The sequence below is a fragment of the Monodon monoceros genome, unplaced genomic scaffold (genome assembly GCF_005190385.1).
Source record: "Monodon monoceros isolate NGI ecotype Baffin Bay Population unplaced genomic scaffold, NGI_Narwhal_1 Super_Scaffold_22, whole genome shotgun sequence".
NCBI classification, from domain to species: Eukaryota; Metazoa; Chordata; class Mammalia; order Artiodactyla; family Monodontidae; genus Monodon; species Monodon monoceros.
In genome coordinates this window covers 32,104,065-32,117,158 of record NW_021703779.1, presented here as the reverse complement: position 1 = coordinate 32,117,158, position 13,094 = coordinate 32,104,065, and the positions used below count along the sequence as shown (strand labels likewise).

General features: G+C 34.0%; 1 protein-coding gene across 1 annotated transcript in view; it reads right to left on the bottom strand.

Moving 5' to 3' along the window:
* The window catches only part of CFAP47 (cilia and flagella associated protein 47), a 489,073-nt gene that overhangs the window by 374,033 nt on the left and 101,946 nt on the right, over window positions 1-13,094 (bottom strand). Inside the window, 1 exon segment of the mRNA XM_029240167.1 lies at window positions 7,645-7,786. Coding sequence (XP_029096000.1) covers window positions 7,645-7,786 — 142 coding nt within the window.

Below are 13,094 nucleotides of genomic sequence, written 5' to 3'. Positions count from 1 at the left end.
ATGTTATGGGAAAACCCAAATGAACTCTTTGGCCAACCCAATATATTCATTTATTTTTTATATTCCACATACAAGTGAAAACAGAGTATTTGTCTTTATCTGCAAGGACCTTTTTAATAACAAAATAATCCTAATTCCTCCCTACCTTCCTTAACGTACTTATAGCATAATTGTTTGATTACTGTCATTGTTTCATTATTGTCATTAATTTCACTTACATATAAGTATACATAAACATATATAAAAATAAATACTGTTGCATTATTATGTTGAATAAACTTAAACGTCAGATCAAGAATATGAAAAATAAAAAAATCTTATTTTACCTTTATTTATTTTGTCTCCAGTGCTCTTTTCTTTATATAGACCTAAGTTTCTCACCTATAACATTTTTCTTCTCGCTAAAGAACTTCTTTTACTATTTCTTTCAAGGCAGGTCTATTGGCAACAAATCCCCTCAATTTTTGTTTTTCTGAAAAAGTCTTTATTTCTCCTTCACTTTTGAAGGATAATTTCTCAAGGTACAGGATTCTAGATTGGTGTTTTTTTGTCTCTCAACACTTTTTTATTTCCCTCCATTCTCTTCTTGCTTGCATAGTTTGTGAGAAGAAGTCACATATAATTCTTATCTTTGCTCCTCAATATAGTATGGTGTTTTTTCCTCTGAATTACTTCAGGATTTTTTAAAATTAATTTTTATTAGAGTATAGTTGCTTTACAATGTTGTGTTAGTTTCTGCTGTACTGCTAAGTGAATCAGTTATACATATACATATATCCACTCTTTTAGATTCCCTTTCCATCTAGGTCACCACAGAGCACTGAGTAGAATTCCCTGTGCTATACGGTAGGTTCTCATTAGTTATCTATTTTATATATAGTAGTGTATATATGTCAATCCCAATCTCCCAATTCATCCCAACACCCTTCCACCCTTGATAACTATAAGTCTGTTTTCTACATCTGTGACTCTATTTCTGCTTTGCAAATAAGTTCATGTGTACCATTTTTCTAGATTCCACATAAATATTATATGGTATTTGTCCTTCTCTTTCTTACTTACTTCACTTCGTACGACAATCTTTAGATCTATCCATGTTGCTGCAAATGGCATTAATTCATTCCTTTTTATGGCTGAGTAATATTCCATTGTATATATGTACCACATCTTCTTTATATATTCCTCTGTCAATGGATATTTAGGTTGTTTCCCATGTCCCGGCTACTGTAAATAGTGCCGCAATGAACATCGGGGTGCATGCATTCTCAGGATTTTTTAATCTTTGATTTTTTTGCAGTTTGAAAGTGATATGCCTAGGTGTAGTTTTTGCCATTCATCCTGTGTGGTATTCTCTGAGCTTACTGGATCCATGGTTTGGTGTCTGACTTTAATTTGGACGAAATTCCAGTCATTATGTTTCAAATATTTCTTGTTACTTTCTTTTTCTTCTCCCTCTGGTCTTTCCAGTATACATATACTACATACTTTGTAGTTGTCCCACAGTATGTAGATAGTCTGTTTTTTTTGTTTTTTTTTCCTCAGTCTTTTCTATCCTTGCTTTTCTTTGGAGATATCTATTGAGATATCCTCAAGCTCATAGATTCTTTCCTCAGCCATGTCCTGTCTACTAACACTCCTATCAATGACTCTGCATTTCTGTTCCAGTGTTTTTTGATCTATAACACTTCTTCTGGATCTTTCTTAGAATTTTCATCTCTCTGCTTATATTGCCCAACTGTTCTTGCATGCTGCTTACTTTATCCATTAGAGTCCTAAGCATATTAATCATAGTTTCTTTAAATTCCCAATGGGATCATTCCAACACCTCTGCCATATCAACATCTGGTTTTCAATGCTAGTTCTGTCTCTTCAAACTGTGTTTTTCACCTTTTAGTATGTCTTGTACTTTTTTCTTGATTCTTAGACATGATGTACTGGGTAAAAGGAACTGCTGAAAACAGACCTTTAGTAATGTGGTAGTAAGTTGTGGGGAGAGGGGAAACATTCTATAATGCTATGGTTAGATCTCAGTCTTTAGGTGAGCCTGTGTCTCTAGACTTTAGCACATGAACTTTACATGTGCTTCTCAATCTGTGCCCCCCCACCACCAATCTGGGACTAAATGGCTAGAGTGGGCTGAGTTGGGTATTTCTCTTCTCCCACATAGAAGGTTACAGGACGCTGGAGTTGGATATTTCCCTTCCCTGAGATCAGTGAGGTTCTGATAAAACCCTAGCAGGACCTGGTCAAATAGTTTCTCCTGAGGGCAGACCCTGTTAAGCAGAACAGAATGCTCTGACATATTTCAAAATTATTCCTTTTCCTCACCCCTGCCAGAAACATGAGGGGATCTTTCTCCTATATTCACTGAGAGAATCAAGTCAAGCTCCTGGAGGTAAAATTCACAAAACTATCAGAGCCCCTAATGACTGGGGCTCCATGGAGATTTTCTCTCAGACTTGTTCATGCTGAACCTCCAGCAATTCATCAATTACAATACAGGTTTCCTTCCTCAGGCATTGATTCCTGAAGTAACTTCCATTCCAGCAAGTTGTGATTCTCTGTATTTGCCCATGACTCTTTCCATTTTCAGGAGCATGAATCTGCCCTGTGACCTCACCTCTCTTATAGATCTAAAAAGATTTGTTGATTTTTCAGTTTGTTTAGCTTTTGTACTTGTTGTAAGGATGGAGCAGTAACTTTCAAGCCTCTTACACAGTGAACCAGAAACCAGAATTGAAAATCTATACTTTTTGAAACTTACCTTGGAGACGTTTGTAATCCTTAATGAAAACTCAAGAATCTTACAAGTGTATGGGAATGTAAGTCCCTGGAAAGAAACCAATTTCTGATGCAAAAACTCATGTATCTTACAAGTGCTTTTGTTATACCAGTGGAATTAATAGATGCTTTGGCAGGAAGTTAGGACGTGTGGAATAGGAGAAATGTGTAGTGTTCATCATTGTGTCACCGCCAACTCTTGTCATGAGAAATCCTAGGAAAAGACAATATTATGGCACACTACAAGAAATAGCACATCTAAGATGTTCTGCCTATTTGCAAACTGGCAACTGGGGATAATCACTGAAATAATAGATTGGTTATATCTTTAAAAACAAAGCACTGTTTTGCCATGTTATGACACCATTTAGATATCTCAATTTCATTTATATAAAGCTACATTCTACCCAACACGTTATTAGAGAAACAGTTTCTGAAGAAACTGTTTCTCAAGATTAAAGTCTCACATACTAATATTTTGGTTCCCCCCCAAATTAAAACATTCATTGGCATCCAGATTGTCAGGAAATGATGTAACAGTTGATGCTGAAGTCAGCATTGTGAGACTCACTAAGAAACATAATAGGAAAGAATCAACAGACATTTAAGGAACTCCTCAACATGAGGGAGACAGAAATAAAGGAAAAATGATTCAGCAAAAATTGAGACAATGTAGTCAACAGAAGTTCAAATAATTTATAACATACAGATAAAAAGTGTTGCTTTCATTTAAAAAAAAAAGTCTATAAGTAAAGAAATAGAAAAAAGTTCAAAAATCTTGTCAGTTTGAAATCACCAAGATAACTTTTTAAGACATAAAATAGTCAAGTCAGAAAAAGATATCCTGGGAAATAAAATGAAAAGATGAGAAAAAGGATAATAAGGGAGAATATGTAAGATAATTAAAATATATAATATAATCAAAGAGGTACAAAATCTAACCAATATGAGTCAGAGAAAGAAATAAGAAAATAATGGGAAGGAGTTTTTCAAGGAAACAATTTAGGAAAACTTTATAGAACTGAAGGACATAAGCTTCTAGAGTGAAAAGCTCCACAAGAACTTAGGACAGTGGTAAAGATAAAAGCTTCACACCAAAGTCATCAATGGGAAATAATGGAGTACAGGGATAAAAAAGTTTCTAAAACCTTCTAAAGGGAAAACAGAGGGTAATATATGATGGATGGGAAAGAAGAATGGCATCAGACTTCTAAATGCAACAATGGGAGTTAGAAGATAATGATAGCACCTTCAAATTTTTGAGGGAAAATTATTCTGAATCTAGAATTCCACACTCAACTATCATTCAAGTGTGGGAGGAAAAACAAAGATACTTTCAGACATGGATTTTCTAAAAAGGTAACTCCCTTGCACCCTTTCTTTGGAAGCTCCTGGAAGATGTAATCTATCAGTACAATGAAGTAAACCAAGAAATAGGAAGGTGGGAAATTGAAGAAACGGGATATTCAAGGTAAAAAAGAGTCAAAAGGAATCCCCACAAGTAGAATGAAGGGAAGTCTCCAACTCTGCCACAGGGGAAGAAAGCATCTAGCCCATGTTGGAACAGGAAGTTGATGTGCTCCAGGAGGGCTGCTTGAAGAGAATAAGAAGACATATTATCTGACAGACTAGACTATGTGGAATACTGTCCTGACAAGCATATTATAGAGCTTTATAGCATGGGAGGATTTAGTCAAATACCTAAGGACAATTAAGCAATTATTAACTCCAGAAAAAAAAAAAGTTGAAATAAAGGAAATAAAATAACTATGCATGATACATTACTTGGCTAAACAATGTACAATCCATCATCATAATAATTAAATCTGATAAAAAGTTTAATTGAAATTAAAGGTATAATTATATTAGGAAAATGGATAAGAGGAGTTAGAGTTTCCAGTGAGTCAAGTTGCCTATCATCAAATAAGTGTTTTCATTAGATAATTAACGAGGAAAATCACTGCCTCTAGGGTGCAGGATAAGCCTCAAGGAGGAGACAGATAATGGATTGCAATTCTGGATTAGCACTATTTTAATTCAAAAATGAACGCATGTAATTTGGGAGTAAAGAGATAACAGCAGGCTTGTGAGCTCCTACTTAGGTATCATCATCCTACCGAAGTGATGGCTGAGAGAGTAATGGATTTGATCATACCTCCTTGTAAACATAAAAATGGTATTGACCAGTGGCCTTATTCAAAGAAGAAACTTGACATGCATTATCTGTCCAAATAGCCAATTAAAAATATCTGGGATTTATGGGGCATTGCTCGTAGGAGAATGGGTATTTATCACATAGGCATTATCTGTATAACTATGAAGATTAGAAAACAATGCAGAGCTCCAAACAAAAACCGGCATCCTTTGAGAACAAGGTTTCTACAAATATCATTCAAAAGTCATCTGTTAATTCAAAACCAAAGGCATCCTACGGTGGGATCAAAGGACAAGTTGGAAGATGCCAAGTTCTACAGGAAGAAATATTACATCTTTGTCTCATTTTACTTGTATCATTTGAGTCATTAGCAAACTTTGGTGTTGATAAGTTATATGATATAATTAAGTCTGCTTTGACGTTTCAACTGTTGGTGTAAATACAATAATATTTTTATAAATTAAGTAAGTATAAAAATTATTGAATAAATTTTAAACCATTAAAAATAGGGGAAAACACCAGAATTACATATTTACCAATCCTGTAGATGGGGAAGACGATCTAATCTTTAAAGCAATGTTGGAAATCACAGAGGAAATGATAGATTTCACCATAAAATTATTTAAAAGATCTATTGAAAAATGAATAAAACTAAAGGCAAACAACAAATCTTAGAAAACATTCACAGTAAACATGAAAAAAAATTATTATCAATAAAGAGGTCACTGACATCTATTGGATAAATACAAAACCTCAGTGATAAAGGCAAGGTTCATGAACAGATAATTTATATAACATATATATAATTAACAGCAAAGATACAAAATGTTAATTCTCATGAGCAATCAAAGAAATGAAAATTGAAGTGAAGAACTTTTAATCACAAAGAAAGAGATCCAATTTCTTTCATTCAATGCTGGTTAGAGGTGACACTGGAGGAGGGGTGAAATGACACTGACACACCTCTTTACAAAAGCCCTTTTGCAAATATGTACTGATACATACTTTAGGAGAAATGCAGGCAATTCAGAGACTCTCACCTTCAAAAAAATCTAAATAGGGAAAAAGTATTATACACAAAAATGTTCACTACTACAGTATTTACTTTAACAAGAAAATAAAAGAAGGAAACAACCTATGCTTGTGATTATGTTTAAGTAATCTATTAGAGTGTCTTACTGGATGAAATACTCTACAATAGTTGTCAGTGTTAATTTATATAATTAATAAGAGTCTATAGCATCCAAGTAAAAGTTTCTATTGAGTGATCAGATTTCAACTTAACATAGGCAGTAAGATCCCAAGTATGTTATAAATAAGCTAATAAAAGCAAAATAGAGAATAAGAGTAAGACACCAAAATATTAGTAAGAGTATGCTCCAAATATTCACATTCCAGATGATGTTTTCTGTGTTTCTACACTTTCCAATTTTCCTTAATGATGATACATTTTTTTAAAATCGGTGAATTTTATTTTCTTTTTCATTAAAATAACTTACCTAATTCAGAAAAGTTACACAATAATTATTTTCTTTCCCTAAAAAGATATCTTAAAACAAGGGAGAAATTTTTAACTTCATGGAGCCTCTCCACCAGTAGTGAAAATTCTAATTCTGTATTTTAAATGGGAGTGAAATAAATCTCTATACTATATATGCTACTTTAATGAGGCTTCTCTTACTAGGTGCCAAGTACAATTATTAACTGATCACTATTTTATTATTAAAGACAATTAATGTCAGAACCATAAAAACATAGTATAATATAAACTAGACTTAACTTTTCAAGAAAAATACTTAAGCACATATAATACTATGCAAAGCCAAAGCCAGTCAAAAGTATGGTTTACAGAGGGCATCAGTTTTATACTTGAACTCTTGGAGAAAATGAATAAATATTCAATAAATAATTCAAAATTTTAATATACTTATCCTTCTTTACTTGTACTTAGTTCTTTAGTAGCCCATCCCTTTGGGGTGAAAAACATTTCCTTAAATAAAATTTTCATCATTTTATAACCAATGTATTTTATTTTAATAATTTCTATTTTGATTTAATCATTTAAATTGCCCACACAATAAACAAAGTACTAACCTGACCTTTGTTTTTTATTATATCTTGTTTTTCAAAAAATATTTATTTGGCTGCACGGGGTCTTAGCTGAGGCATGCGGGATCTAGTTCCCTGACCAGGGATCAAACCTGGGCCCCCTGTATTGGGAGCACAGAGTCTTAAACCACTGGACCACCAGGCAAGTCCCTATATCCTAGTTTTTTTTTTTTTTTTTTTTTTTGCGGCACGCGGGCCTCTCACTGTTGTGGCCTCTCCCACTGCGCAGCACAGGCTCCGGACGCGCAGGCTCAGCAGCCATGGCTCACAGACCCAGCCGCTCCGCGGCACGTGGGATCCTCCCAGACTGGGGCAGGAACCCGTGTCCCCTGCATCGGCAGGCAGACTCCCAACCACTGCGCCACCAGGGAAACCCTATCCTATTTTTTTAAGCAAAGGTAAATCATGTGAGATTATATCCAGGCTATTTATTAAAATTCAATCTCACAGACTCACAAACACACAAGAATCGTATCGTAAATTTACTAACATTTCTATTTTTAAAAAATAAATATCATGCTCTAATTTTTTAAACTTCTAGCTCCTTAAGCATAAATATTTGGTTTATGCACATCAATTGAATGTTTCATATTACATACCAGTAGCTTGAACGTAACATGGTCGAATAAGTGGTGCTGTTTTTGGAATCATAGGAGAGTCTGACAAACAACACTGAGTGTAAAGTTCTGAAGCTGTGAAGAAATTAATTCGAACTTGAATGCGAAAGTCATAAGTTGCCACCTGACAGACAAAAAATACATTATAAATGTGACTATTTTTGCTATAAAAATTGTGATTTTTAAAAATTCAAATACAGTTGGCATACATTATGTTAGTTTCAGTTGTGCTACACAGTGATTTGACATTTGCATATATTATGAGATGATCACCATGATAAGTCTAGTAATCAACTGTCCCCATACAAAGTTATTACAACGTTATTGACCATTTTCTCCTTATGCTGTATATTACACCCCTGTGGCTTATTTATTTTATAACTGGAGGTTTGTATCTCTTTATTCCCTTCACCTATTTCAACCAATACTATTTTTTATTGTACATATTTAAAGTTTACAACTTGATGATTTGATTTACATATACATAATGAAATAACACAATCAAGCTAATTAACATATCCATCACCTCACATAGTTACCTTGTTGTGTGTGTGAGAGAGACAGAGTTAGCAAATTTTAAGTATAAAGTACAATATTGTTACCAGAAGTAACATATGACCCAGCAATCTCACTTCTGGATGTTCACTTAAAGGAACTGAAATCAGGATCTCAAAGAGATACCTGCACTCCTATGTTCACTGCAGCATTATTCACAATAGTCAAGATATGGAAACAACCTACATATTCATGAATGGATAACAAAATAAATGTGGTATACACATACAACGAAATATTTTTCAGTTTTAAAAATAGAAGGAAATCCTGCCATTTGCAACAACGTGGATGGACCTGTGGGACATTATACTAAATGAAATAAACCAGACACAGAAACACAAATAATGTATGGTCTAACTTACATGTAGAATCTAAAACAGTCAAACTCATAGAAGCAGAGAGTAGAACGGTGGTTGCCAGGGACTGGGGGGAAGGGAGATATGGGGAGATGTTGGTCAAAGGGTGCAAAGTTTCAGTTATGCAAGATGAATAAGTTCTGGAAATCTGACGAGATACTATGGATTTAGCAAAACAGCAGTTTAAAAAAAAAGTTTCAAAAAGAAAATTATCATATGACATTGAAAGAACATTTTTTTTTTCAAAATAAGATGGCTTATTTTTCATTAGTCCAAAAATAATTCTTAAAAATAAAAAATAAAAATATTAAAAATAATTGTTATTAATTCAAAATGGACCAAAGACCTAAATATAAAACCTAAAACTATAAACCTTGTAGAAGAAAATGTAGGAGAAAAATCTTTCTTAAGTGCAATACAAAAATAATCATCTATAAAAAAATAAATTGTGCTTTATCAAATTTTAAATTTATTTACTTATTTATTTTTGGCAGCGTTAGGTCTTCACTGCTTTGCACAGGCTTTCTCTAGTTGTGGCGAGCGGGGGCTACTCTTCGTGGTGGTGCACGGACTTCTCATTGCAGTGGCTTCTCTTGTGGAGGACGGGGTCTAAGTGCATGGGCTTCAGAACCTGCGGCGTGTGGGCTCAGCAGTTGCGGGTTACAGGCTCTAAAGCGCAGGCTCAGTAGTTGTGGCACACGGGATTAGTTTAGCCACTGGCACATGGGATCTTCCCGGACCAGGGCTCAAACCCGTGTCCCCTGCATTGGCAGGTGGATTCTTAACCACTGCACCACCAGGGAAGCCTCTCTCAAACTTTAAATATCTGTTCTGTTAATGATAATGTTAAAAAATAAAATTACAAGCCAAAAACATATTTCTCACCAAAAAATCCATCTTACATCCAAAATATATAAAGAACATACAAAGATTAATAAAAAACAAAGTACCCAATGAAAAACTATGTATTGAAAAGACAATTCAGAAAAGAAAATGTACATATGACATATTACCACATAATTAGGTGTTTACCATCATCAGATATTAGGGAAATGCAATTTGAAATCACAGAAGATAACACTTCATACCTATCAAAATGCTTAAATAAAAATGATATTACCAAGTGCTGATAAAGATGTAAGCACCTAATACATTTATGAATTGCTGATAGGAATGCAAAATTTTATAGTCATTTTGGAAAAGTTTTCTAGTTTCTTAGAAAATTAAATACATACTTAACATAAGGCCCAGAACTCCCAACCCTAGGTGTTTACCAAAGAACAGTGAAAACTTATTCATACACAAACCTGCATGCAAATGTTTTTAGTGGCCTTATTCATAATCGTGAAAACCTGAAAACAAGCCAAATTCCCTCCAAATAGTGAACGGATAACAAACTTTGGTAAATGCATCCAACAGCTTTCTACGATAAAATGGAATGAACTACTGTTACACAGAATAATATGGATGAATTTCAAATGTAGTATTCTAAGTGACAGAAGCCAGATTGATAAGGCAACCTATTTTATGATTTCATTCATATCATATACAAGTGAAAAGGCAAAATTATACAAACAAAATGAGATCAGTGTTTGCCCTGAACTGAAGGTGGGGGAGAAGGTGACTACAAATAAGGACAAGAAAAATTTAGGAGAGGTGATTTTCTATGAAATATCCAGAATAGATAAATCCATAGAGACTGAATGCAGATTGGTGGCTGCCAGTGGCTGGTGGGAAGAGGGCTGGGGAGAAACTGCTTAATGGGTAAAGGGTTTTTACTTTGGAGTGACGGAAATGTTTTGAAATTAGATAGATGGGGTGGTTATACCATATTGTGAAGGCACTAAATTGTTTACTTCCAAATGGTTAATTTTATGTTATAGAAATTGACACTCAATAAATTATTTTTTAAAAAATAAATGAAGGACAAATCAATCAGAGGTTTCCAGGAATTCCCCAGATATCTACCATGTGATGATCTCAAGATTCTACAGAAATAAAAAATATGTTTTAAATAAAATGAAGAGCTAAATAATAAAAAGCATATAGTTACAGCTTGCCATGCATATTACCCTACTAGGCAAACTCTTGGGCTTTTTTTTTCAGTATTAGCTGGCTGCTATGGTCTGAAAATATCCCCCCAAAATTCATATGTTGAAATCCTAACCCCCAAAGATGATACAATTAGGAGGTGGGGCTTTGGGAAGTGCTTAAGCCATGAGGATGGAGTCCTCATGACTGGGATTAGAGTCTTATAACTATAATTAGTGCCTTGTAAAAGAGACTCCAGAGAGATTCCTGGCCCCTTCCATCCTGTGAGGACACATCAAGAAGTCCGCGACTCAGAAGCAGCCCTAACCCCACCAATTCTGGTGCCATGATCCTAGACATCCAGCATCCAGAACTGTGAGAAATAAATTTCTGTTACTTATAAACCACCCAGCCTGTGGTATATTGTTATAGCAGCCTGAACAGACTAAGACAATGGCCATGTCACTGCCAATTCCATCTCCCGTCATAGAATCTTTTGCAAATAATCTGTTCCCATAACAGAATTATAGAAGTATAAAAATACTGTAACATGTTTTATTTTCATGGATGTTTCATTTACCTTGACAAATCAGAGCAAGCAACTCATTCCCATGATAATCTATTTCTGCGGTGATACCAGCACACAGGTGTCAAGGAGTAAATTGAAAAAAGATATAGTTCATGTCCAAATACTACCCTTTTATATCTTTCTCAAAACAAAACAAAACTTTGTTTCATCTTATTTCTCCTGGAATTTCTCATTGTTAGTCATCAACAACCAGTTATATTTTGTCTCATTTCTATTTTTCCTCTTCTGGTTTGTTTTTTTCATTTTTTACTTGTTATATTAATAGAAATCAATACTTTCACACATATTTTAATAGTATTTATATTATTTTTTAGGTTACTATTGTATTCTTTCCTTTTTTTATATATAATATGAACTCATTTTAAACTCAAGTAATGCTATACACTGACACAGAAGACATGTGAGTGGCCCACAAGGAAAGGAGAGGGTTGAGTGACTTAGTGTAAACAAACAAGTCTAGTCAAGGATGCCAAATACAATTGTAATTGTCCACAAGCAGTTTTGATTGTACCCAAACCTGGTGCAACGTAGGAAAGGAAGGGTTACAACTAGAAATAAATCAAGTCCTTTATTGCTGATTTCACATTTTCCTGCTGCATAGGTCAACCAAGAGAGCACCCACTGGCAATTTACATCTACACACACACAAAGACAGATAACTTACAAGTAGCTATAAATATAGTGGAGGACACCTGAAATGCTGGGAAACCAGGTAATCTGCCTCACTGGCACAAATTTAGTGAGCAAAATCTCACAGGGTGTGCTGTCTCTGCAGGGTTCTTTATGTTCTTCTTATTGTCGGATTGAATTACACTTCTATACACTAGGTAAATCTCCCTTTAAACTACCTAGTAAATGTTGAACAATTCAAAATCTTAAGCAATGTGCAGCACTCCAGAAAACTATAAATATATATAATTTATTTTAATTTTATAATCAAGTTTAGAACACTAGAAGAGCCACAGTCCAAACATTAAGAAATAGATTTCTAAGCTTTTAACTGTTGAAAGTGTTAAATAGTAAACTGGACTGAAAAACTATCAAATTGCATATGCATCCTCCCCAAAAGTCATGTAACATTTAAATTGGATTATGTATTTTTTCTAATTTTTAGTGACCCTTAAGCTAAATGCTTTTGTGGATAAAGGATGAAATTAAAAACACAGTTCCACTGTATGAAAACATAAAATCACAATATCGACTTAAGACAAGATATAACTTGATCTCAGCAAAATTAAAAACCTATAGATTAAATTACTGCTCAAACTCATTTATTTTCCTATTGAAGAATGTGTGTATGTGTGTGTGTCTGTCTGCATACCTCTGTACACATGAAAGATGCAGATGCAGGCACTGGATAAGAGAATGATAGACTTCAATGCTTCAAAATAATCTGTCACAAAAGGATTATTTTCTTTTAATTTTGAGGTTTTGTTTTTATCAAAATTATAAGAGTACATACTTGAGGAAATAAAAATAATCCTACAAAGCTTATTTTGAAAATCAGCATTCCCTTCCCTCCACCGATGTATACTCTCTCTCTCTCACACACACACACACACACACACACACACACACAAACACACACAAATCCAGATGCAATCATTTTCAACTCTCCTAGTTATTTCTTTTGGATTTACCTCAACACAGCTAAATAACCTACATAGAGTGTCATAAAACAAGCTTCAATAAATTTAAACCTATTTAAATAATACAAAGAATATTCTCTAATTACAATGTAATTATATTAAAAATAAATAACAGAAGGAAATTTGGTAAATTCACAAATATGTGGAAATTAAGTAACATCCTAAATAACCAATAGGTCAAAGAAGAAATTACATGAGAAATTGCAAACTTTGATGAACGGAAAACACAAAATACCAAAACTTTTGGGATAT